The sequence below is a fragment of the Parambassis ranga genome, chromosome 5, assembly GCF_900634625.1.
Source record: "Parambassis ranga chromosome 5, fParRan2.1, whole genome shotgun sequence".
Classification (NCBI taxonomy): Eukaryota; Metazoa; Chordata; class Actinopteri; family Ambassidae; genus Parambassis; species Parambassis ranga.
This window is the reverse complement of record NC_041026.1, coordinates 31,373,708-31,396,987: the sequence shown is the minus strand read 5'-3', so window position 1 is coordinate 31,396,987 and position 23,280 is coordinate 31,373,708. Positions and strand designations below refer to the sequence as shown.

The 23,280-nt window shown below is 40.2% G+C and overlaps 1 protein-coding gene across 1 annotated transcript in view; it reads right to left on the bottom strand.

Moving 5' to 3' along the window:
* Positions 1-18,266, bottom strand: part of plekha6 (pleckstrin homology domain containing, family A member 6) — a gene marked incomplete at its 5' end in the record, with an annotated part of 28,757 nt that extends 10,491 nt beyond the window's left edge. Inside the window, 14 exon segments of the mRNA XM_028405937.1 lie at positions 1,273-1,412; positions 1,521-1,607; positions 1,610-1,631; positions 5,415-5,510; positions 5,776-5,925; positions 6,677-6,757; positions 7,399-7,470; positions 9,516-9,569; positions 10,198-10,284; positions 10,452-10,932; positions 11,202-11,522; positions 11,827-12,005; positions 17,588-17,688; positions 18,152-18,266. Of these exon segments, the coding sequence (XP_028261738.1) occupies positions 1,273-1,412; positions 1,521-1,607; positions 1,610-1,631; positions 5,415-5,510; positions 5,776-5,925; positions 6,677-6,757; positions 7,399-7,470; positions 9,516-9,569; positions 10,198-10,284; positions 10,452-10,932; positions 11,202-11,522; positions 11,827-12,005; positions 17,588-17,688; positions 18,152-18,266 (1,986 nt within the window).
* Positions 18,267-23,280: the final 5,014 nt, after the last annotated feature.

Sequence of the window (23,280 nt, the reverse complement as noted above, 5' to 3'; positions counted from 1 at the left end):
TCTTTATCCATACAGACTCCTTAAGAAAACCACATTTAACATTAAATATTATCCTGTAAAACAGCTCCCCATCATCAGCCTGTATACTGCAGCCAAAAAAGTAAATAAAACCGTAGATCAAGTACGCTTTAAATTGTCACTTCTCAATGGGATCCCAGAGCACTCAAAAAGCTCTGCTTCCAGAGCAATACTTTGTTATATACACCAGCAATTAATAAAGCTTGTGGCTTTAAAACCATTTTCAATAATTACTATACAAAATGTTTCTGAAATGATTCTCCCTACTTTTAGAATATAAAACACATATCAAAAAACAAAAGATCTGAAGGATTGAAGTGATAGTTTTCTTCAAAGATGTGTCTGCAGTAACACTTTGCCTGAATGGTTACTGATTGAGTCAGACTGTTTTGTGATTGGAATCACTAAATCAATGCCATATTCTCTTTGATTGCTAGAGGAAGTAAGCACCCCAGCTTCTGTTCCAGCATAACATACTGACTGAGATGCAAGCTGATGTGGATGTTGGGTTTCAGGACTCTTAACACAAGGAACAGAGAGTGTATAAATATCTGTGCTGCAGCGTAGTGATAAAACGTCCGTTTGATAGGAGTCCTGATGAAAAAGGATCTGGGATTCGGGCACTGAAAAACGCCTGTTGGAGGTTTCTTTTCTGTAGCAGTCATAGAAGCCTGAAAAGCGAGCTGGGTGAGAATCTGGATAGACATCTTTTCTGAGGCCTATACTAACTTCTTTACCATAGCCATTAGTTAGCCAACTAACTTTATTCATGTCAGAGTGAGTTAGGACTGAATCTAAATGCTGATCAGTGTATGTAGGGTACTGGCTTTGTACGTTGAATGAAATAATCCTTTCCCCTGCTGTGGTTTTGTCTGCATTTATAGATTGGTCAGACTTTGAGCTGGTTTTGCAACTGATGTTTTGGTCAATTTCCTCTACAACAGTGTCTAATCTCCCCAATGACTCCTTAAGATTCTGGAAAGCGAGGATGGGCTGAGGGAAGGTAGAATCATAGGTTTCATAACTATAGTAATTTATATGTTCAGCTTGCTGAGTTGTATCAGATTCCCTGTAACTTCTAGGTCTACATCTAGGCCTAGGATCAGGTTTAAAATTAGGTAAAAGGCATGACTTTGGATGAGGTCCAGAGCTGGACTTTCTACGTACATCAGGGCTGGGTCTAGATTCTAAACATGGACCTGTGCCAGGTTTTGGGGTGGGTAAGGTTCCCAGTTGGGTGTGTCTGGTGCTTACCTCCGTGCCTAGCTGTTTGGTGGGGGAGGGCTGGCAGCCAGGCACTGGGGAGAAAGGGCTGAGCGGGCTGGTAAGGCTTACTGAGCTCAAGGGACTGGCTGGACTATTGGTGCTAAAGGAGCCTGATGCACCGCTGGCCACTATCGAAGTGAAACAGAGAGATGTAGGGCAAGGACAGAGTCAATATTCATAATACAGATACAGATAGTTATTAAGAATGTGATTATTTTCCCAAGCCTGTGTGTTACCTCTGTGCTTGGCTGAGTCAGTGCCTCTAGAGAAGTTTTTTTTATGCAGTCCCTCCAACACATCCTGGACTCTCCAGAACTCTTTTGGATATGTCTATGAATTAGTTCACTCTGAAAAGACAAAGTAATGTGAAGGTAAACTACTTTATATTAGAAGATATTAATCAATTAATTAAAGTGGTAAATTATCTAAAAGTAGTATATTGTCATGAAATGTGGAATTGGCAGTAAAGGGCTTGGGCCCTAACATTCTGCACAAATTCTTTCTTAACAATAGCATTCCACGTGGCAATGTTGCAAGATATAGATATCCGCGTTGAATAAAAAACAGCCGTCCTGTCGATACCATGCACAGAAAGTAATGAGAACGTGCTTATAAAACAAAACAGCCACATGTATAAATAAAGCCCCAAGTGGGATTCGAAACTCTGCACAACAGCAATATGATTACCAACCAGCGTCCTATTCTCTGCGCCACAGACAAGCTGCTGTCTCATGTTGCTTTACCTGCACCTATCTCCTTCACGGTGTTGGCCGTTCAACACATGTGAATGATGCGGTGAACACACCCATGTTAACCAGTGACAGTCACAACTTAACATGGGCAGATGACCCTCTTTAAAAGCGAAATAAACGAACACAAAGCAGCGTTTTTCACAGCAAAACTCAGCAATAGTGAAGAATACACAAGCACGGACACCGTCACGTTGAATGGATTTGATGTGAACCATGTGAAATATGTAACTCAGGCCTTTTTGATCGGACCACCGAACTAAAGCCACCATTCAAAACATAAGCAGCGCTGTGTGTCACAGCGACACTGGTATTGTGAAGAACATTCAAAGACAACAACCATGACGTGACAAGAGTCCAGTTATCATATTCCATGGTGCCCTATAAAGGAGCTAAATGCAGCTTTACCTCAATATATGCTCTTGATTCTGTCAGTCGCTCACATTTAAGTGGTGAGGTTAACGCACCCATGTCAACTAGTGACAGTCACAACTTAACATGGGCAGACTTCTGTATCCTCAAAAACAAACGATCGTCTCTCACAGCAAACTCAGGTGATGTAAAAACACACAGACATGGCCACCGAGGACACAAACCGTGGGCTGACAGCGTTTTTTGGGTTCGATGTAAACATTTGGAGCTAGTTTAAAGCTCTGTTTGATTACACTGCTGAGCCACAGAGAGCGAACAGCGAGACGGAAACGGGGCAAGAGAGGAGGGGTACATGCTAGGGTTAAGGCTAGAGGTACACGACCACCACTACCCAACCTTCTGTTAGCTAAAGTCCGCTCTCTGGAAAATAAAATGGATGAGCTACGAACAGAACAACATCTCAACATGAGATCAGAGAGTGCTGTGCTCTTATCTTCATGGAAACATGGACTACTGCAAGTACGCCGGACTCCATTCAGCTTCAGACCCACACAGTGCACCGCGGAGACCGCACATCAGCAGCAGGTAAAAACAAAGGTGGCGGTGTGTGTGTCTACATTAACAAAAGATGGTGTACAGACGCTCAGGTGGTGGAGAAACACTGCTGTGCAGACATCGAAGTGTTGATGGTGAAGTGCAGACCTTTTTATTTGCCAAGGGTTAGTTCGGTGCTGTGTTTCTGCTGGTTGTTTACATCCAACCACAGCATTAGGACTACTGCATGACATCATTGGCAAATACTAGACTTCACACCCGGATGCGGTGTTTGTTGCCGGGGATTTTAACCACTGCAACCTCAGGTCTGTGCTCCCAAAGTTTCACCAATATGTGACTTTTCCTACAAGGAACAACAACACTCTGGACCAGGTCTACAGCAACGTGAAGGGCACATACAAGGCCGCGCCCCGCCCCCACTTTGGACAATCTGACCATATCTCCGTGTTCCTCTACCCAGCCTACAGACAGCTCCTCAAACAAACTGAAGCTGGAGGGATACTACAACTACTCAGACTCCACAGAGGGATTCTACTAGCAGAGGCAGCACAGAGCTCTTCACTCACTGTGACTTCAACTGAGGTCAGCAGGCCTCTGAGGACAAACCCCCGAAAAGCAGCCGGCCCTGACAACATCCCTGGCCGTGCTTTGAGGGCCTGCTCTTTAGAGCTGGCTGAGGTTTTCACAGACATTTTCAATTTGTCCCTCTCGCAGTTATCTGTGCCCACATGCTTCAAGACCAGCACCATAGTGCCCCTCGCCCATTGCCCTCACTTCTATTGTAATAAAGTGTTTTGAGAGGACAGTCATGTCCCACATCAAAGACACCTGGTGCCAGGAAAATAATCTCTCCTTAAACACTGAGAAGACTAAGGAGATGATTATTGACCCAAGGAAGAGGAGAGACCAGCTTGCCCCACTCTTCATCAACAAGGCCCAGGTAGAGAGGGTAAAAACCTTCAAACTCCTCGGTACCCACATCAGTGAGGATCTCACCTGGGCTCACAACACACAGCAGATCATCAAGAAGGCTCAACAGAGACTCTTCTTTCTCAGGAAGCTGAGGAAATTTGGATTATCCTCCAAACTCCTCAGCAATTTCTACAGATGCACAGTGGAGAGCGTCCTGACAAACTCCATCACAGTCTGGTATGGGACCTGCACCGTTTAGGACAGGAAGGCTCTCCAGCGTGTCATTAAAACGGCACAATTCATCTGTGGAGCAGCTTTTCCACCTCTACAGGACATCTACAATGACCGGGTCACAAAGAGGGCCCACAACATTATCAAAGACCGCACTCACCCACAGCACACACTGTACACACTCCTGCCATCAGGCAGGCGCTTCAGGAGTGTGAAAGCAAGGACAACCAGACTAAAAAACAGTTTCTATCCGCAGGCCATCAGGCTGCTGAACCACTGACTGAACATTTATCATGTAAACATCATTGCCACGATGCAAAAATTGCACATATTTGTTTTTGCATGTACAATCTGTAAACATATTTGCACATTCTAAATGTCCTACTGCTGACAATAATGCATAAACAATAATGCTTAAACACTGATAACACTTTACCCTCTGTACATAGAACTGCACATTTTGCTTATTTTATATTCTTATATATACTTATTGCTTATTCGTATTTTATTTATTCTTATGCCTAAAATAAGTCTACTGTTTTTTATCTTAGTTTTGTTGTGTATAAAGTCATGTGAAGGGAACTCGCAAAGTAAGAATTTCATTGCTCAGTGTAACTGTAAAGTGCTGTGCATTTGACAATAAATTTCTTGCATCTTGAATCTTGACCATTTCAAGTCTGTTGGAAATAATGTCTAATCCATACATGAACTGCTGTTTGTATTCACTAAATAATTTTTTTGTGACTGCTGAGTGAGCTGCGTGCCACTATGTACATCATCCCTGAACACGATGGCACTTTGACAACACAGACAATTTTGATTACAAAAACACTTCACTTCTTAAAGTTGTCTAAAAACAAATCCTTGCGGCCTGCTCCTCCTGGCCTAGCTCTCAGTTCACCTAGGCAGGTTTATATCGTTTAAGCAGACCTAAATGGAGCTCTAACTTAAATGAAAGCCTGCCCTAGGGTTAGACATCATTCTGTTTGCTAGCCCCCAGCTAGTTAAGGTGACATCTGGCACAGAATTTGCCAATCAGCCCTCCTAACCCCCAGAGAGCCCTCCCAGATGAACTCTACTCAGTTTAAATTGTCTAACTTGTAAACTGTATCTGAAGTATGTTGTAATTATTTCCAATGACACAGTGAACATTGTTTGCCTGCTCTATATCCGACTGCTGGAGAAAAGAATTTGTAGGCATTGTTTTGTATGAAGAAAAAAACTCTCTGGGTAGCATTATATAATTTATCTGGGAAATGTGCCATCGGCTGTTTTTGTTTTTTTATGTTTATGTATTTTGTGACCTCTTACCTGTCCTCCTGCATTAAGCTGCTCCCATAGATCTCCATGGATGGCACTGGCCTCATCCTCTAATGCTTCAAACTCCATATGACTGGTGGTTAAAGCCTAAAGCAAAAATAATTGCAGCCATACTAAGAGAGTAGTCCTAACCATTGCTTAATGTGCAGTAAGATAAGCTAGGGACAAAAGGGCTGTTGTAAGTATCAAAATTCATAGTTAAGTATATGACTTGGTTTTCTGTACATTCTGTGCAAGTTTCTCAAGTGAAATATGTTGTACTAAGTCAAATTAAGTGGTGTCATTTCAAACAGATAATATATTCCCCCAAAATGTAAATACTGTATATAGTTGTGTTGAAGCAATGTCCTACACTTGAGGCCTGGGAGAGCTCCCCTCTGATGTTGATGAGCTGATTCTGCTGAGTTTCCTTTTTGAATTGCAGCTTTTCCATGATTAAAGGCTGGTTGAGGTACAGCTCCATCTCCTGATGAGTTGCCACCAGTCCTTCCTCTAGCCTGTCCTGGAGACATAATGCATAGCAGGCAGGAAAGAAGATTTATGTTTGGCTGTCAAATTATGTTGTTTACATAAAAAAAATGAACAGTGACAGTATGTGAGTATCAAAAACAATATGCTACTCTATATACTGGCCAAAGGTAACTATGAGGTGAGAGGATACTTAAGTCCTCCCCTTCCCCTCCACCTTGCTCCCCTTTGTCAGATTGTCTGCTGTTTCAGAGCCTTTATGCAGTCAGCTGCACTCTCTGTCTCAAGAACTAAGAGAGGAAATAAAACACTGACTGTAGTTAGGATCATTTTAAAGATGGTTTATCCATCTAAAATAGGTTTAACTCCATCAGTAAAGCAAGGATAAAATACTATTTTCCCAACATGTATAGTGCCATCTTGTTTTAGTAAAGTTTGTTGATGGGTAAAAACCACAGCACTGACAGCTTTGACAATGGCTAATGAGCTACAGAGGTCATGCTTGTATTGCCACTGGATGTAGTAATGATTAATTTTTTTTTTTTACAGTCAGCAACCAATGATTTCTCTTAAACAGGAAACTCATACTCTGTGTATTTTTGTCTTGGTAAATCTGTGTAAGGCTGGATTCATTTATCACAATATGCCCATGAGGTCATCATTGTTGTGCTAGGAGGGCTGCATAATTTTAAATACACAGCACCACCTTTGCAAGTTTTATCACACAAAGATTTTCTTAGCTTTTCTTTTCTCTTATTTTATTTTTCTTCAGTAAAACAACGGACCTTCTCCATTCTCAGTCTGTGGACAACAGCCTCCTGGTCCTTCATAATCCGGTTCTGCTCACACAGTCGACCCAAGAGTTTCTATGTGACAAAGAACACATGGGTATATAAAGTCCTTTGTGGAAACCAGAGAAGGAATATAAACAACACATATATGTGTAAATTTATGTTGTCAGTACAGGACCAAAAGTATGCTGTTCCCACACATGTATCGCGGTTTTATTTAAACTTTGAGTCACTCCTCCCAGACTTACATGCTTTACTTATATTACTTTTAATTAATAAAATAAAAAGACGTGACCGCACAACTGCTCGTCACTCTCAGCTCCTCTCATGGACCACGCTCCTCCAAAGGAGCTGTGAGTTCCCAAGAGCTCTTCAGATAGTTGTATTCCACTGCAAGTGATTGAAAACAGAGAACACAAACACATCACCAGCTAGTGCCCTTAACAACATGTTCCCTAAAGCAGCTGCTGTGGACTTTAGCCAGGTCTTATCAGAGTCCATCCCACAATGGTCACCAACCCAGTTAAATCTTTCTATCCTGTACTGGGAAAATAATTTCTCACACTGGCTGCAGAAAACTGTGCTGTGATTGCTGCATATTGTGATGTTCAACTTAGGCATTACACATCTAGACTACTGCTTAATGCAGACTAAGAGGGTTAATACATACTTTTGGCCATGCACTTTATTTGTTTATGTAATAAAAAGTTTCATACACTGGTTTCAATCTCATTAAGTTTCAATGTGGGATGTAATTCACTGCTGTAGACATCATGGAAAGGAGGAACCTGTTAAAAAATGAAAAAGTTATCTTAACATTTTGTTTTGCAGTAGAGGGTAAAAGTGATTGGGTCTCATATTCTGGCAGATGACTGGGTTACACAAAAGTGAAGAATGTCCCATCTGCCAGCCATCAGAGGTGAATGCATGGAGCTATTCTTCATCCTCATGTAAACAACATGTGGGCATACCGACAATGCACACCTGCATGTTGGTTTATTTGCAAATGTCACAAAAGGAATGGAGTGTGGCTATAAAGAGATTAAAAAAAATTCTCTAGTGCTTCTTGACCATCCTTCTGCTAACATATGTGCTTGTTGGATAAAAGAAAGTGCATGGGGTTAAAAGAGAACATGCCATTACTATATACACTGCAGTTGTAAGAGGCTGTGACACATTCACAACCAAATTAATCCAAATCATTAAAAGTAAGATGGCAAAATATGACTGGAAACTCTGGGTTTCTCTAAAGCACCAATTTTGATTGGTGCCATATTTATATTAAAAAATTATATTTCTGCTGAGTGTTTCTACTGTACTCAAATGTCCTTTCGTCTCTTGTTGGAAGTGGTAGATAACTGCCTCATCTCTGCAATCTCCTGGGTCTGCTAACATGCTATGTTCATCAGGTCAAATAATGAACTTCACAGCATGTGTCACTTCTTGTTTTTCTTATCTTATCATGCTTAAAATATAATTACAACAATGCCCCCATGCACCACTGCACACATGAGACCAGGTCCATATCACAAATGGACCTGCATAGACTTTTGAAGCTAGACAGTAGAGTTGGGCGGTATTAAGGTATATCGGCGGGGCACACAGGTAGCGACGGTATCATTTTTAATACCGTCAATAAAAAAATGCAATGTACTTATATAGAAGATAAGGATCAAATTTATTAAACATATTTTATTTGATGCCTTGTGTGGTTGAATCTTCAGTTTTACTTCAGTAGTATAATATATTTTACTTTTGGAGACCTTTGATAAAGTTTATGAACATGACGTGACAGCGCGGAGGAGAGAGAGAGAGAGAGAGAGAAAGAGAGAGCTACAGTCGCACCTGTGACCTTAGACCTTAGAAGAACACTGCTGCGCTTTAGAGGACGAGCCAGAGCTGAGATGGTATTTAGTTTCTGAACGGTGTAGGCACGAGCCAACAGTTTGGTGCCGCTGTCTGAGCCAACAATTAGAATTTTAATTGTTTCTATTAAAAATACTTGGCAGCGGAAAACGTGACCGGCAGGTTTTTAGTTTACCGGACAAGTGTTTTTTTTTACCATGCGTAACTTCTGACATAAATACTGCGCAATGCTGCGCTCTTAACAAGGTAAAATTACAAAAACAAACAAAAAATAAAAACACATCGGGACGGGTTCATACCAGTTTAATACCGCGGTGTGCTGCCAGTATGAAATTAAAAAAAAGGCGCACGGCACGGTATTCACGGTAAAATGTGGAGGCCGTTTGACAGTGTCAAAATTTGGATACCACCCAAACCTGCTAGACAGAAATTTCAAGTATGATGGAGAGCATGATAAAGAATGGTGGTGGAGACATTAAAAAAGCAGCGTGCAGACCAGACAGACAGAAAGGACATGTAGAGGCAGGCTTGTGTATGTATATACCATTCATATTGTGAAGTAGAATGAACTAGTAAGGGCTCAAAAAGTTATTATTCCGAAGCCACAAATAAAAGACATATTTCTGGTTATGCTTTAACCCTTAAGATAGGTATATGGGTGTAGTTTTGCTAACAGAAGCTTGTTCCCCATAGTGCTCCCTCCTCTCTTACTTGTACACAGAGTTTTGCTAAAGAGGATGAGCGCTCTGGCATTCGGGCACCCTTGCCAGTTAAATGGCTTCCATTGAGCACCTGAAGATGGTGCTCAGGTTACAGATATCTGATAACAAATCAGTGCAACATGATGTAACAAAACTAGAGGCTTTTTTTCAAATAAAGGAGCAAAGCAACATATAAAAGACTGACTAAAAACTGACTGAGAAGCACAGTGTGTGACCAGAAGACACTTGTGTGTGTGTCCTCCTACCTGGTGGTCTAGGTAATCCAGGTTACGTTGGAGCTGAAGGTCTAATAAATCCTCCTAAGCCAAGCAGCAGCAGTGGTGACACGCACGGAAAGTACACAGACACACAGTGCACAAACAGAGACTTTTAGATAAAAGCAAAGCACCACACCCAATCTTCCAGTCATACTGGATGTCTACAGTTCATGTCTAGGTTCATATCTGGAACAGTTCCAACGAAATGCTACTTGCATCACAGCCCTGCTGTTGTTGCTAACTTTCATGAGGCTTTCTTTATCTTCCGTCTATTGTATAGATCTGTCTGTTTTTTTAGACATACAGTTCCCCCAAATTCCACCATACATGAAGACATGTCATACATCTCTATAAACTATTTTGCAGAAGAGTCCTGGATCCTGCTTTCTGGAATTGCTTGCACAAAAATAAAATCAGCGTCTTTATTCTTTGTAACCCACACACATATACTGGTGCATGTATACTCATAATAGCAGTCACATTTTGTGTGTTAGTGACACAAACACAGCTACAGAAATTTCAGGTGAATGTTTAAAGGTTAGGAGAAGTAGACAAAGGAAATAAAAGTAACAGCTGCAAAGCACCACCGCCTTATTTTCAATAGCATGTACCTGTTATCACAGGACTGCATTTGTGATGATGTGTATGACAGCACATTAGCAGCACATACCATTTTATTGTGGACAGAAGGGGATACAGGATAGTGGTGGTGGTATAATCCTTGGCTTAAGGACCTCCTATCACGAGGGTAGTCATACTAAAGGGAGAAGGGGTGGTTATAAGGAAAGAAGGAAAGGACAAATGGAAGTAAAAATGGTGGAAAAGTTGTGAGTAAAGTGAGATGAATATTGTTTCAGCATATTCAGTCTGTGCTAAAGTACTACTCTATCTTCTAAAAGCAAACACAAACACACATCGTTTTACCTTTGGTGAACTGAGGGATCTTCTCAGGCTGTAAACAGATGGATCAGCATAGATAGGCTCTTCTCTCATCCTCCCTTGAAACCGGTCAAAGTGGGCAGATGGCGATCTTGCTGGTGAAGCAAAATTGTGTGGCACCGGTGAGTAGGGCCCACCTGAGGATGAAGATGGTGACCTGGGCACAGACCTGGAGCGAGGCTGAATGGACAAGCGCCTCATGGATGTTTCAATTCCACCGTAGAAATGTGACCCCCAGGGGTCCCGGGACATCTGCGGCCCATACAGTTGATGAGGTCCATCCCTCAGAGAAAGTCGCTTTTCCTTATTAGTCCAGTGTCGGTCGTATCCAGCAGACACAGAGCAGATGCTGTCTGGTCGGACCCCTGGTGGGTACAGAGGGTATTCATCCACATAATGGTGTGGACCAGAATAAGCATAGTAATCAGCCAGGACACCTCTGTTCACAGGGTAGTATCGAGATGGGCTAACAGAACAGAAAGTGATAGAGATTATTTCTGTATCAAAGTCAAATGGTCAGAAAAAGGTGCAGTTTATGAAGGCAGCGTCATTTTTGCCTTTAAGGCAAATGTTTTAATTTTTTATGTTAGATTGAGTCTTATAAAAATGTCTAAAGCTGAAGCACTGCTCTACCTCAAAACATTTTTAATTTACCAATACCTGCCATAAAAATAATAGTAACCTGCAGACACAGTAAAATGACACCACAATTTTCATCTGAATGCAAAGAAATACCTGTTGATATCCTCTTGGGAGGCCATGCCCCGTCGCTGATTGACCCACTGCTGCAGCTGGGCCATGGAGCTCTTCCTCTGTGCCACCCTCTCAGGTACTGTTCTCGGCACAAAGCCCCTCCTCATTACCACGTTCTCCTGCTGTTCCTTGGGGTCATGTGATAGATCCATGCCTGGGGTTTCAAGGCTGTCCGCATCATAAGTAATATGATGTGTAGGTAGTTCATTGTCTATTACATTTTGCGTTTGTGGTTGCTGTTGTGTTTGTGGGTCAGCCTTGGTCACCATACCACTGAGATCAGCTGTGGTATCCAGGTTTGTTCTATAAAGTTGCAGAGAGAAAAACATCTGTCCTTGCTCTAGGGGGTTTCAAGCTTCAACAGAATGATATTTTGATTAACAAAATTAAAAAGAACAACTACAATGTCAAAGGATTAAATGGTTTTATCTGGTAATAATTAATTTTCTTTGATGTTATTTTCTGATATGGATATATCTACTGTGTACAAATTAGGACAACACAGCACACAGTGCAATTCTAGACTGCACCACTGCATGGCACCAAAGACACAATATGATCATATAACATTGCCTTTGATGGACACTGAAAACAGAGTAAACAGCACCTTTCTATAAGATGATCATTGACCTCAGCAGCCTCGCTCATGGCTCTGATCCACTCCTCTTGTTCTTCATGGCTGTCTGAGCTGAAGTAGTATGTTCTGGTCCCAGTGTGCTCCGCCTGCATGCAAAAAACAGCAGGAATTTTTAACTCCCCATCCTCACGTTCCTCCTCCAACCACACCTGCAATGTGAGACAAAACAGAGACCAGTTAGATAATTATCATAGCATTTTTTTATGCATACATGTAAGACACATAAAATAGAGACCATAATAAAGAACCTAACCAACAGAACATGAAGGATAGCATGCAAGTAGTGGACTGTTCCTTTCTGCAACACCCAAAAGATATAATACTGATAATCCATGATTATTATGGCATTTATTTATGTTGAAGGCACACTCCTTCAAATAGTATTCAGAAATTCAGAAATGTCCTCACCAATGCAGGGTGTTAGCTTTGTTTGAACAACAGAGCTAACAGGAATCTTGTAACATGCACCCTTGATTGACATGAAAACATGCAGTTCCACCAACCATAATCATGCATCCCTTGCAGACAAGACAGCTATTACAAGAGGGAAATTTTTCAACACTGTACCTACTGCGCTCTCAATCACAACAGGGACAGCACGGACCAGCAGACCTCATGGAGGTGGATAAAGGTGGGAGGGAGAGAAGACAGTTATACGGAAAGATTAAGGGTAGTAGTATCAAAGGTGACTTGTCACTGCTGATTAGCCTGCAGCTGGGGCCTAAATCTGATATGGTATGGTTGGCTGAGGTGTAGAGATTTAGATGTTTAAAGCTTTGCTAATGTGAACCTCTATACACACGTCTTACTAAATAATATCAACAATAAAGCACAATAAACACAAGTGAACAGAAAGAAATGCTTTGATGATGTCATTTAATTGTGCAATATTAAATCAGAACACTTCTTTCAGTGTGATGACCCAGGAAACCCATAAAATACATAGATGTCACTTCCTTCCACGGTGGAACACTGTGAGGCTCTGCCTTGCACAGTGACATCACAAGATACAATTGGCTGAAATAGCAGTTTAGTCAAAGGCTGCAGTAACCTAGCAACAGAGGTGGGGGAGGGGAATGAATAAGAGAGAGACGGAGAGAGACAGAGAGAGAAGTAGCCTCCCTGATTGTCCTTCCTTTGTTCATCCATTCACAGGGTAGAGAGAAAAAGGAAGAATGAAGGACAAAACAAAGGATAAATAAAAAGTAACATTTAATTTGGACATTTTCTGTATGTGATTTAGTGCTGATTTAGTTTTCTTTGGAGCAAGTGGAAAATAACTGTGCAAGTAAGGCAGATACAAGCACTTAAAAATCAACAAAGAAGTAGAAGGAGAAATGGAAATCAAATTAAAGGTATGAGAGGGAAAGCAAATAAAATTATATTTGAGGATATACTATGGTGAAAAAGAGGTTTAGGAGAGTTTGATCAAGTGCAATACATCTTTATCAAATGAAGAAAATACCTAAACCAACAGATGAGTTCAAGAAGAATGACTAGAAATGTTGCCAGATTTGTCACATCAGGATTCACCGTATCTGCTAAAAGGTCTTGTTTACATGGTGGGACACTGTAAACTGATCAGGAAGACATTTTTAGAAAGTAAAACAGAAAATAATACCACAGAGAAATCAAGATGTCAGTAGTGGACAGTATGTTTGAAAAATATATATTATTTTAACACCACCGACAACTCTATGTCTCCTACAACAGTAAACATTCTATAAGTAACACCCCTCTCGCCACATAGTAACTCTTCTTCTCTTTAGATGAGCTAAGCAGAAGATACATTACCTACATGTATCAGCCACCCTAACGACAGCAGCCCATAAACAGGCCATAAACACGCCATAAACACCATATCCATACCGCAACACACAAGACTCTAAGGCATTAAACCTGATTGCTGATACATGCCATAGACATCATGCATGTGCAGTTGTTAACACAAACAGTTGTTAAATACAGTATGACATAGCCTCTCTTCAGGGTCATTGATGCTCTTGGTTTTCCTGGGCATGTGCAGCAATTTTATGCACATTGAACATATTGAACACACTAACAACGTGTCAGGTACTGTATGACACCTGCAAGACAGTCCAGCACTTAGCAGCAGAGTATAGGATATGTGTGTAAGATTCAATGTTTTCTGTAGAACAAACCTCTACTATTTTCAACTAAACCACACTATTTTTTCCATCACATGCTGCCAAAAATTCCAAAGCCTCAAAATCACTCATTAATGTGAAAAACATATACATATACATATACATATACATACCATCTCAGCCCTCCTGAGCAATGATTCCTTCACACTTAAAATGTAAAATAATAAGCAGGAATAAGCTTCCACCTTAGCTCTGCATTAAGATCATCCTTTTACGGACCTTTCTGTGTTATTTTGGATTAGGGTCCTTACTTTCCCTTCATTTACACAAGTTGTAAATTACGATCAGTCTCCATGTAAAACAAAGATCCTCAGAATCATAGGTCAGGGATTAATCTGTACATCTGTTCCATTCTCAAGCATGAACAAGCTTCCACCACAGTCCCTTTACTTCTCATACATTTCTGTAACTTGTTTGTATTCTGGCAACATAAGGGTTGAGCTCTTCTTGACCTCATTTACTCATCATTTCTGGGTTTAATTTCTGTGAGCACAAGGATGGGAACAATGCTACACACAAGCCTCAAAAGAGTAGAGATCCAGGTACCTGACAGGAAGGGAGAAGCACACATACCCAATACACACCTAGGGGTGTAACTCTATACTCTATAACTCTATAACAAATACCTTAATACCCTATTTAATAATTGACTTTATGAGCAGGGTAATGAGAATATAGAATTTAAGGCTGTGCTTTGTGAAAAACATGCACATGCACAGAACAAAAATTTTAATTTGTATAATTTAAATTCAGAGGTCTGTACAAAGGATGGTTTGTTTTATACATTGACACATAACAAAGCCTTCAGATGGACAGATATATCACTCCTTATGAAAAGCCACACCCCTGCAGTCATGCAGTAAAACTGCAGGTACAACAGGTTTCAACAGATCTGTGACTGAGCTGCTAAGTAAAATCAACACTCTTGGCTTTGTGATTTCTTGCTGTTTGCTCTTATAGATTTCAGATGGTTGACAAATGGGTTATTAAAAACATATTCAAGTTTGTGTGCTTGCTAAAAATGTAGCTAGCTTTAAAATGAGGATTACAAATGCAGAAAAAATATATATGTGTGTGCATGGCAAAGCTCTCTACACTATGTTGTCTGGGGGGCATTCTGACACTACTCATCAACAGAAGTGGTTTGACAGGAATCACCAGACAGCCATGAACATAGCATGTTGAAACAGGACCACAGAGTCCAACCCCCATGACACCCTGAAGGAGCTAGTCCAAAGTAAGAACATGACAAGCCCATCTCAGAAAAACACACACTAGTCAGAGTACACAACGCATCTCAGCCACTCGTGTCACTGACACTGCTGTGTCCTTTGCTCTATGTACTTAAACAACAGCATAAAGTCAATCATTAAAAGAAGCTACATGTTTAAAAAGTAGAATGAATTTCTGATATATTGTAATTACAGAGTCCAAAAGCCTGAAATTATATATTCTACTATACCTTCATACTACCGAGGGATGGTGAGCCCAACATCAAGTTTTTTTCTAAAAGGTGACAGTGTTTCACAGCAAAGAAGTGTTTTTTTCAAGATTGCTCCTTACTGTTGTGGACTGTATAGCTTACTTCTGATGTTTTATTACCATCTGCCTTTTGTGTATAACTGTATTTTGAATAGTAACTCAAAAATGTCCCAATCAGAGAGAGACTGAATAACAATCAGATGAGAGGGGTCTGATCTCTACAGCCTGGCAGCACATTTATTTCCAGCCTTACACGCAAAGTCAACATCTGAACAACAACTCAGACCAGGTCAAGAAATCACTTGAACTACCTTGAATGAATTGTTGTTAATGGCCTCTAACATAAAATATTACCATAAAAATATACATATTTGTTCTTTGTATGTGTATGTAACTTTGGCCCTTATCCCTCAATTTTCCATATTAACATATTAACTTTGCTCTGATAATGCATTTAGTACGTGTACTTGACAGTGTTCACAACCATATCTAATATTTGTTCATTCTATAAATAAAGACTTCATTTCGTTGATATTAACTGTTGGGTTGGGTACAAAAGCATTAAGGCTAAACTATAAAATGTACAAAGTGTCTGGTAGAAGACTGGCTAACAGGCAGTGTATTTGCTCAGTGTGCTGTACACTGTGTTGTGTGTGTGTTCATGTGTATAAACACTAGGTACATGAACTGGACTTTGCACCAGAGTTCACACTGTACATTTAAAGAAAAAGAGTGTCAGAGAGGACTAGATGTTCTGAAAAAAGTGAAGAAAATGAATGATGACAAACTGAGAGCGGAAGGGAGGAGAAAGAAATGGTTGTCACTGTATGTTTGCACATCCTGACACTGAAGGAGAAACAAGGCACCTTTCCAAATTATGTAAAGCTTTTTTTCAGCAAATTCAAACTCAGTTAACATGCATGAAATCCTGATGGTCTCATATTTATTCAGCTTTGACAAACAGCAGTGTCATGTGACTGTACTCCTGTTGCCTCTGGTGCTCTCTTTGTCAGTGCTGCTGATGTGATTCATCAAGATCAGAAGAAACACTTTTTATCTGTTTATACATTGTTGAAATCTTATATTTGATCTATTTTTGGCTGTTGTTGAACATTCCTTTATTAGTATTTCTTTTATTTCTAAACAGGAATGTGGGCCAGTCAATGTTATACACATTGTAAAGACGCTAAGCTTACTTGTAGAAGGCCTTTTTGACTACTTATAAAAATTATTATCATTATGGACATGAAATGTTGATGTTTGTTTTGGAAGACGGTGAGGGACCAGGGATGTTTTTTATCATGACTACCTTTACTGCTTAAACAGCAACAGCTTCACTGTGGCCATGTACCACAGATAAACAATAGGATGAATGAATAGGGCAACAATTTTGGCACACTGCTTATACCTTGTCAATGCTGAGTTTTAAGTTGTCCCACTCAGGTGAAGGAATTCTCCATGTTGTCTTCCCTTAAATAGCTAAGCAGTGTGATGTTCACACTACACTGTGATGATAGTATATTTACACTCTTTAACAGAGCAACTAAAACATGACATACAAGGATGAGCTGGCAGAATGTACTTTGCTATTAACTGATAAATGGTAATAAAAATTATTGATAAAGTTTCAAAATTGAAAACACATACTCAATATAGAAATAATTAAATATTTGGTTCCATCTACAGTCCTGATCAATGTTTCTGCCCAACAGAAATGCCCAAAGTCCAGTCCCCATGGGCCTCTGTAATGGTCATAAATAAAATCATATGACTGAGCCATGAAGCCACTCAGCCTCTATCAGTCAGACCCAAACTACGTCCTAAGCTAGGACACTGGACCCAAAGATCAAGTAAAAGTAATCTTATGGCAAATACTCCTCTGCAAGTATAGCTTTGGAAGATCCACTCTAAAAGGATTCATTATTTCCTTAATTTCTCATTTCTGAATAGTTTTGAAAATGTGACACACTCATGTCTTGCACATTGTGATAGTATTTTCCAGTACCCATTGCATGCCCTGCATTAAATTCTATCATAAGCTTTCAAACATAATGTGTCCCTCCATCTGGATGATCACTGACCTTAAAAGCAAACTTGCGAGTGATGTTATCTGAAGGCTCCACTCCTCCGATCCGAAAACTGAGCAGGGGCAAACTACCTAACACTGCGTCCTCTTTCTCGTCTGTGAAGAAGAAAATAGAATGTGAAAAAAACATCCCACGAAATTTTAATATACAAAATAATGATTAATTGCATTGCCACAACCACAATGCGGAAGCAATAAAATTTACATGCCTAAGCAAGTTAATTCAACCTGGAGCATAAGACAGCAAAAGACAGCAGAAGACAGCAGAAATGTTCAAAATCCAAACATGAGAGCAGAATAAAAACTGCTCTCCTCCCAGCTCATTCGCTGCCCCTGCGGTGACAGCTTCCTACAGAAGATATCCAAGGGACACTGTGATAAGAAGCAGTTAAGGTTCAGGCTCTCGAAGTGTTTCTCTCTCTCTCTCACACACACACACATACACATACACATTAGGATAAAAAATAGGAATGCTGTAGAAGGGGAGCACCGGTGCTAGATAATGAAGAAGGCATAAAAATTTTAGTATCTGAAAAGAGATAGCTCAGTCTTCTCCTACCTCTTACATCCTGAATATAGCTGTGGCACGATACTCGCTCTGTAGCTGACTGAATGTGCGTAGTGTTTGTATATGGGAGAAAAACACTGACAGCAAAAAAGGGCAAGGGGGCAGGGAGGGAGAGAGAGAGAGAGAGAGAGAGAGAAAGAAAAATAGGGAGGGAGGGAGGGAAGGAGAGAAAGAGAGCGCGAGAGAGCGTGCACGATCTGAAGGAGGGGGAAGGGCTTGTACAATCATACAATGCGCCAATCACTGATCTGCCTGTCCGTCTGTGCGTGCTTGTGTGCTTGTGTGCGATAATGATCTGGCCATGTGACTCATGGTTGCAGGAATCTTGGCCTGCAGCCAACTGTACCTGCTGCCTGTCTGCACCAATGAGACGTTAACCACACATAAGCATATGCATGCACAGAGGAGCACTCTGCCACTTGCCTGCAAGTGTTTCCCATACTAATCTACTGATGTCTTGTTTTATAAAATACAACCATAAAATACATTTTCTTAGACTGGAGAGAAAACACAAAGAGATGCTGCATGTTGCTTGGATAATGTTTCCCCCACAATGTTCCTATAGGTGTTGCTGTGACTGAACTGACTGACACTTTTTTCTTTTGTGGTGTGCTCTGCCAAACACAGTGCTGTGCTGTGCTGCACTGTCACGGCTGAACCACATGGCAGAGCATCCAGTTGTTTTTCAGAATAGGGAACTCCAGCTTATATAGAAAAGAATATCTTGATCTTAACTAATTTAACTAATTGATAAAATATAATAAGGTTAATTAAAGCTTCATTATCCCAGTAAAGTAGTAATACCATCTCCATACACACCCAAAGCAGTGGATTCTGGAAACCAGTGGTAAATGAAAAAGAAACAAAAACTAGTATTTAATAAATGTATGTAATCACTGTCAAAGAAGATGTTGTGGGAGACAAAAGAAGGACCAGTTAATAATAACAATAACAACAATAAAAGACAATAAAATGTTCACCTTAAGTGTTTTTTAATGTTAGGCTCTGGACTTCTGCAAAGCACCTATGGACCTTTAATTGAAATAGACACAATTTGAATTTAATTAATGACTGCCAATTATAAAGACCTGCCAAGGAGGATAGCCGTTAAGGTGATGCTTTAAACAGAGGCAACCAAAACTACTGTGCATATTTGACCAGAAACAGTTTATACAACTACTTGAAAAGGTTCTTAACATTCTTTTCAGTCAGACAGCTCAGACTGCTAATATGACAACAGGAATGAGCCAAGCCCGACACTACTGTATCCAGATTTACTGGTCTGTGCCTCCAGGAAAGCAGTTTGTAGCTGTGTGGAAGAAAGTGAGGTTCCTGATAATGAAATCCAAGAATTAATAGTGCTGTGGATAAAAGAGGACAAGGAGATGACTACTGGTTTATCATGGCAGGAGAATGTAGAGTCTATTTTGGTCTATTTCCACATGGGGACTGGTTGACAGATTTTGCACACTATGATGCTGATGTTTGATTGCATAGTCTTTTAAATCACAGTCTTACAGTGGCTTAAAAGACAACTAATGACACTCTTCACTGTTATAAAACCATTGCTTTTAAAAGAGGTCTGTGAGGATTAACTTGCTGTGGACACTCAACTGAACATTTTGTAGCCCAGGTTGTTGCCATTTGGGAATAAGTCAATGGGTGCCTCTGTCCTGCTCTTTAGCTCAGGCTGATAAGTGGTGAGCTATAAGCAAGCCTTTTAAACAATCTTTTGAGTAACCTGTTTTCAAGAAAATGCTGTTTTTAGTCCCGTAGCACAGTTGTGTCTTGCTGCAGGAGATATATATTTTTTTCTGCTTTTAACACACAAACAGGATGTGTAATTTACCCAGTGGTAACTAGGTATTCTCTAGCACAAACATTAAAGAAGGGGTCTTGTAAAAAAGAAACAATCCAGATAAAAAAGTGGTCATTTTTTGGCCTCTGGTCTTCACTGCCATAGCAATCACAGTGCTAAATTGCACACATTCCTCCCTCTGTTGCTCCCTCTCTCTAAGCCTTCTTTTTCAACACACAGCTGGGCCGGACAGAAATCGAGGAGGCTGGATTAAACCGACGTGTTCAGAATAAAGACAGAAGACTCATGCACAGAGAAAAATCAATGTCAATAAAAAAGAAAATAAAAATATGTCCAAAAGCCAGTGTTTGAATAAGTGTCTGTAAATAATCACTTTGATTATTTAGTGTATAAACTGCTTTTAAAGATTGTAGTATAAAGCCAAACTTTGAACCCCTTTTTATTCTGCCTTTGCTCACCTTTGCTGACTCACAATGTTGTTTAAAATAAACAAAGCATGTATGCTCTTCTGATCATTCTGCCGTCAGCACTGTCACTACCTCTAATGCTGGTTTATAGGCACAACTAGATGCTCACTGTGCCATCGCTGCATTTTTGTGCAGTGTCAGTTCAACCCAGTCTTATCCCATTATGTGGAAATTAAGTACTGTTTGATAATTAAGATGAGATAAAATAAGATTATAAGATTATCGAAAAGATTATCGAAAGATAAGATAAGATAAGTTAAGGAGAGGAGTATAAGTTGCACCAGCCACAAAATGCAAGTTATAATAATAATAACAGTAGAACAGAGAACAACAGGCTGAATAGGTGTACGGTAGGCTAACGTAACACATTGCTGGTTGATCAGCTATGACATGAAGCATAAAAACAAACAATAGGTGTCCTTTATGTAACATATTAACAGTTATTCAGATTATAGCATAAAGAACATAACAAAACAAGTTTATCAATCTCTCTATCTCACTCTAAATCACTAAATCCATCGAATTCTTCATCATCTGTGTCACTTCTGAACAACTCTGCCAAAGGATGAAAAAAAGTGTAACTTATAGTCTGGAAAATAGATGTATGATACACTGGTGTTGGTACTCTGGTAGCATTCTTTCTTGCACTGCAGGTGCGGATGTCTGCTGCTGAAGGATCTCACAGCCCCCACTGTCTCATACACAGGGTGAGAGGAGCTATTCTGGAAGCAGGACAGGTTTGCAAACAGCCGCCTCACACCCGCTGATTCTAGGGAGTCATGAGGACAGCCCTCACACTCTTTATCAGTCTATCCAGTATCATCTTGTCCTTCTCTGTAAGTCCACCACTTCAGCAGACCACAACGTAGAAAGTTGCTGATGTAACCACGGTGTCAAAAAAAAGGTTCTCACTAGTGTCCTGCACTACTACTGTGGTCGTTGATGAGGTAGCCAATTGTCCTGAGGCTGTGGCAATAATGAGGCTTGACAGTAACCTGCACCTTTAAAATACATCCCTGTGACAAACAACAGTTGCAGGACACAATTGTCAAAATAAAAGCTAAAATTAATTTAAGGACATTATTGAGGGGGCTTCACAATAACATGGACCTTTGAAACAAGTTCAAGGTATCAGGGGGACCAAATTGACTACTGTTACCATGTGTTCACAACGAAAGCTTTAAAATCTCTTTTGTCTAAGTACAGCTGCTACAAAGGTTCTGTGTGTCACTTAAATTGCTCAAGATGTGAGAAATTCAAACGTCAGACATTTCATCAACTCAGCAGGCTAAACAACAACCTGTGACACCACATCCCAGGCTAGAGCCTAAAAGCAAACAGAGTAGGAACATACAACCCCAGGTGCCCAATGACAGCTGTGATCAACTTCTCGCACATGATTTTGATTGGAACTAATGTAAAGTAGGAACTGAAGTTCCCCATGAGCCAGGGAAGCAAAGGGTAAAGTAATTTAACAAAAAATTTATCAGAATTAAATCTCCTACCCCACCTTTAATATTTTAAAGGTTTATATTTTGCACTACGTAATTACATCTGTGCATTTCTTTATCCTTTTTTTTACATTATATTATTAATTACACAACAATAAGTTAGTAGCTATGGGATCTTCAGGTTCAAATAGCATTTAGGCTTACCAAGACATGGCAAGAAGAGAGAGAGCAGAAATTTGATTGTAAATGACAAAACCATTTGGTAGTAACTCAAACCATATAGCACTTTAGAAGGATATGATTAAAGGTAGGGTAGGAGATTTCATTCTGATGCACTTTTTGGTAAATTAGTGTAACTTCTCTTTACAATCCGACAGCAACCGATTAGTTCGGCAGTTTCGCTTTAAAACGAAGAATATTAATCATCTGTGGAAGCTATAAAACGCTAAAAACATCACCCAATCCTGCGAGGCGCCCCTGCACGTATAGTTGGCTGGTTGTCACTCTCTTCCTGCTCTGCGCGCATCAGAGAGGTACGTGCATGATGGCCGAAGTCCCAGACTGGTTGAGAGGCGTGGCTTCGGGGTGAGCTCCGAGAGAACGGGGCGTGTGTTTACTTTCAAAATCTGGCTGGAGTTTTCAAAATCACCTACCCTACATTTAAGATTAACATTTACTTTATTAATTCCCATAGAGAAATTAGGAAGCTGCCATGCTGGAGAACAGAATGAACCAAAAACCTTTGTAGTAGAAGAGACATCTGTCAGTGAGCACAAACCACCTCTTGTTCCACTGCTTTACACCACTGCTGGCCTGTAGAGACACAAAACATCATCATTGGTCATCCTTATCATTTGCCACATCATCATTCATCAACTTACTTTTATTAGCAACTTCCATAAACCCTTTTTTGTAAACACATAGACATGTTAACTAGGCCCACCTCACATTTAGTCAGAAAAAAAATGTATTGCTATAACCACATTCACCAATTTCTCCTGCCAGAACAGTGGTTTTAGAAACAAATCATTATTTAGAATTTATATGAATGCATGAATACATTATGTTGTACATACAATAAGATATACAGTATATGGGATAAATAAAGGAATCATGAGGTTTAGGAAGAGGTAGAGAGCAAAGTTTTACCTGCTTGTATAGCCAGCCCTGTTTGGTGACCTCTGCCTTGGGATTTCTGCGCATAGAATTGGAGCGCTTCCCAAACATAGCCACCTTTCTGGGATTGCGTGACATCTGCAGAACAGCAAACATGGAATAATGCTTATCGGCTCAACTAATATAAAGCATGCATAGTTTTAACTGAACCCTAACACAGATATGTAAGAAAACACACGTCTCTTCTTTTTTTTGCCTGTTCACCAT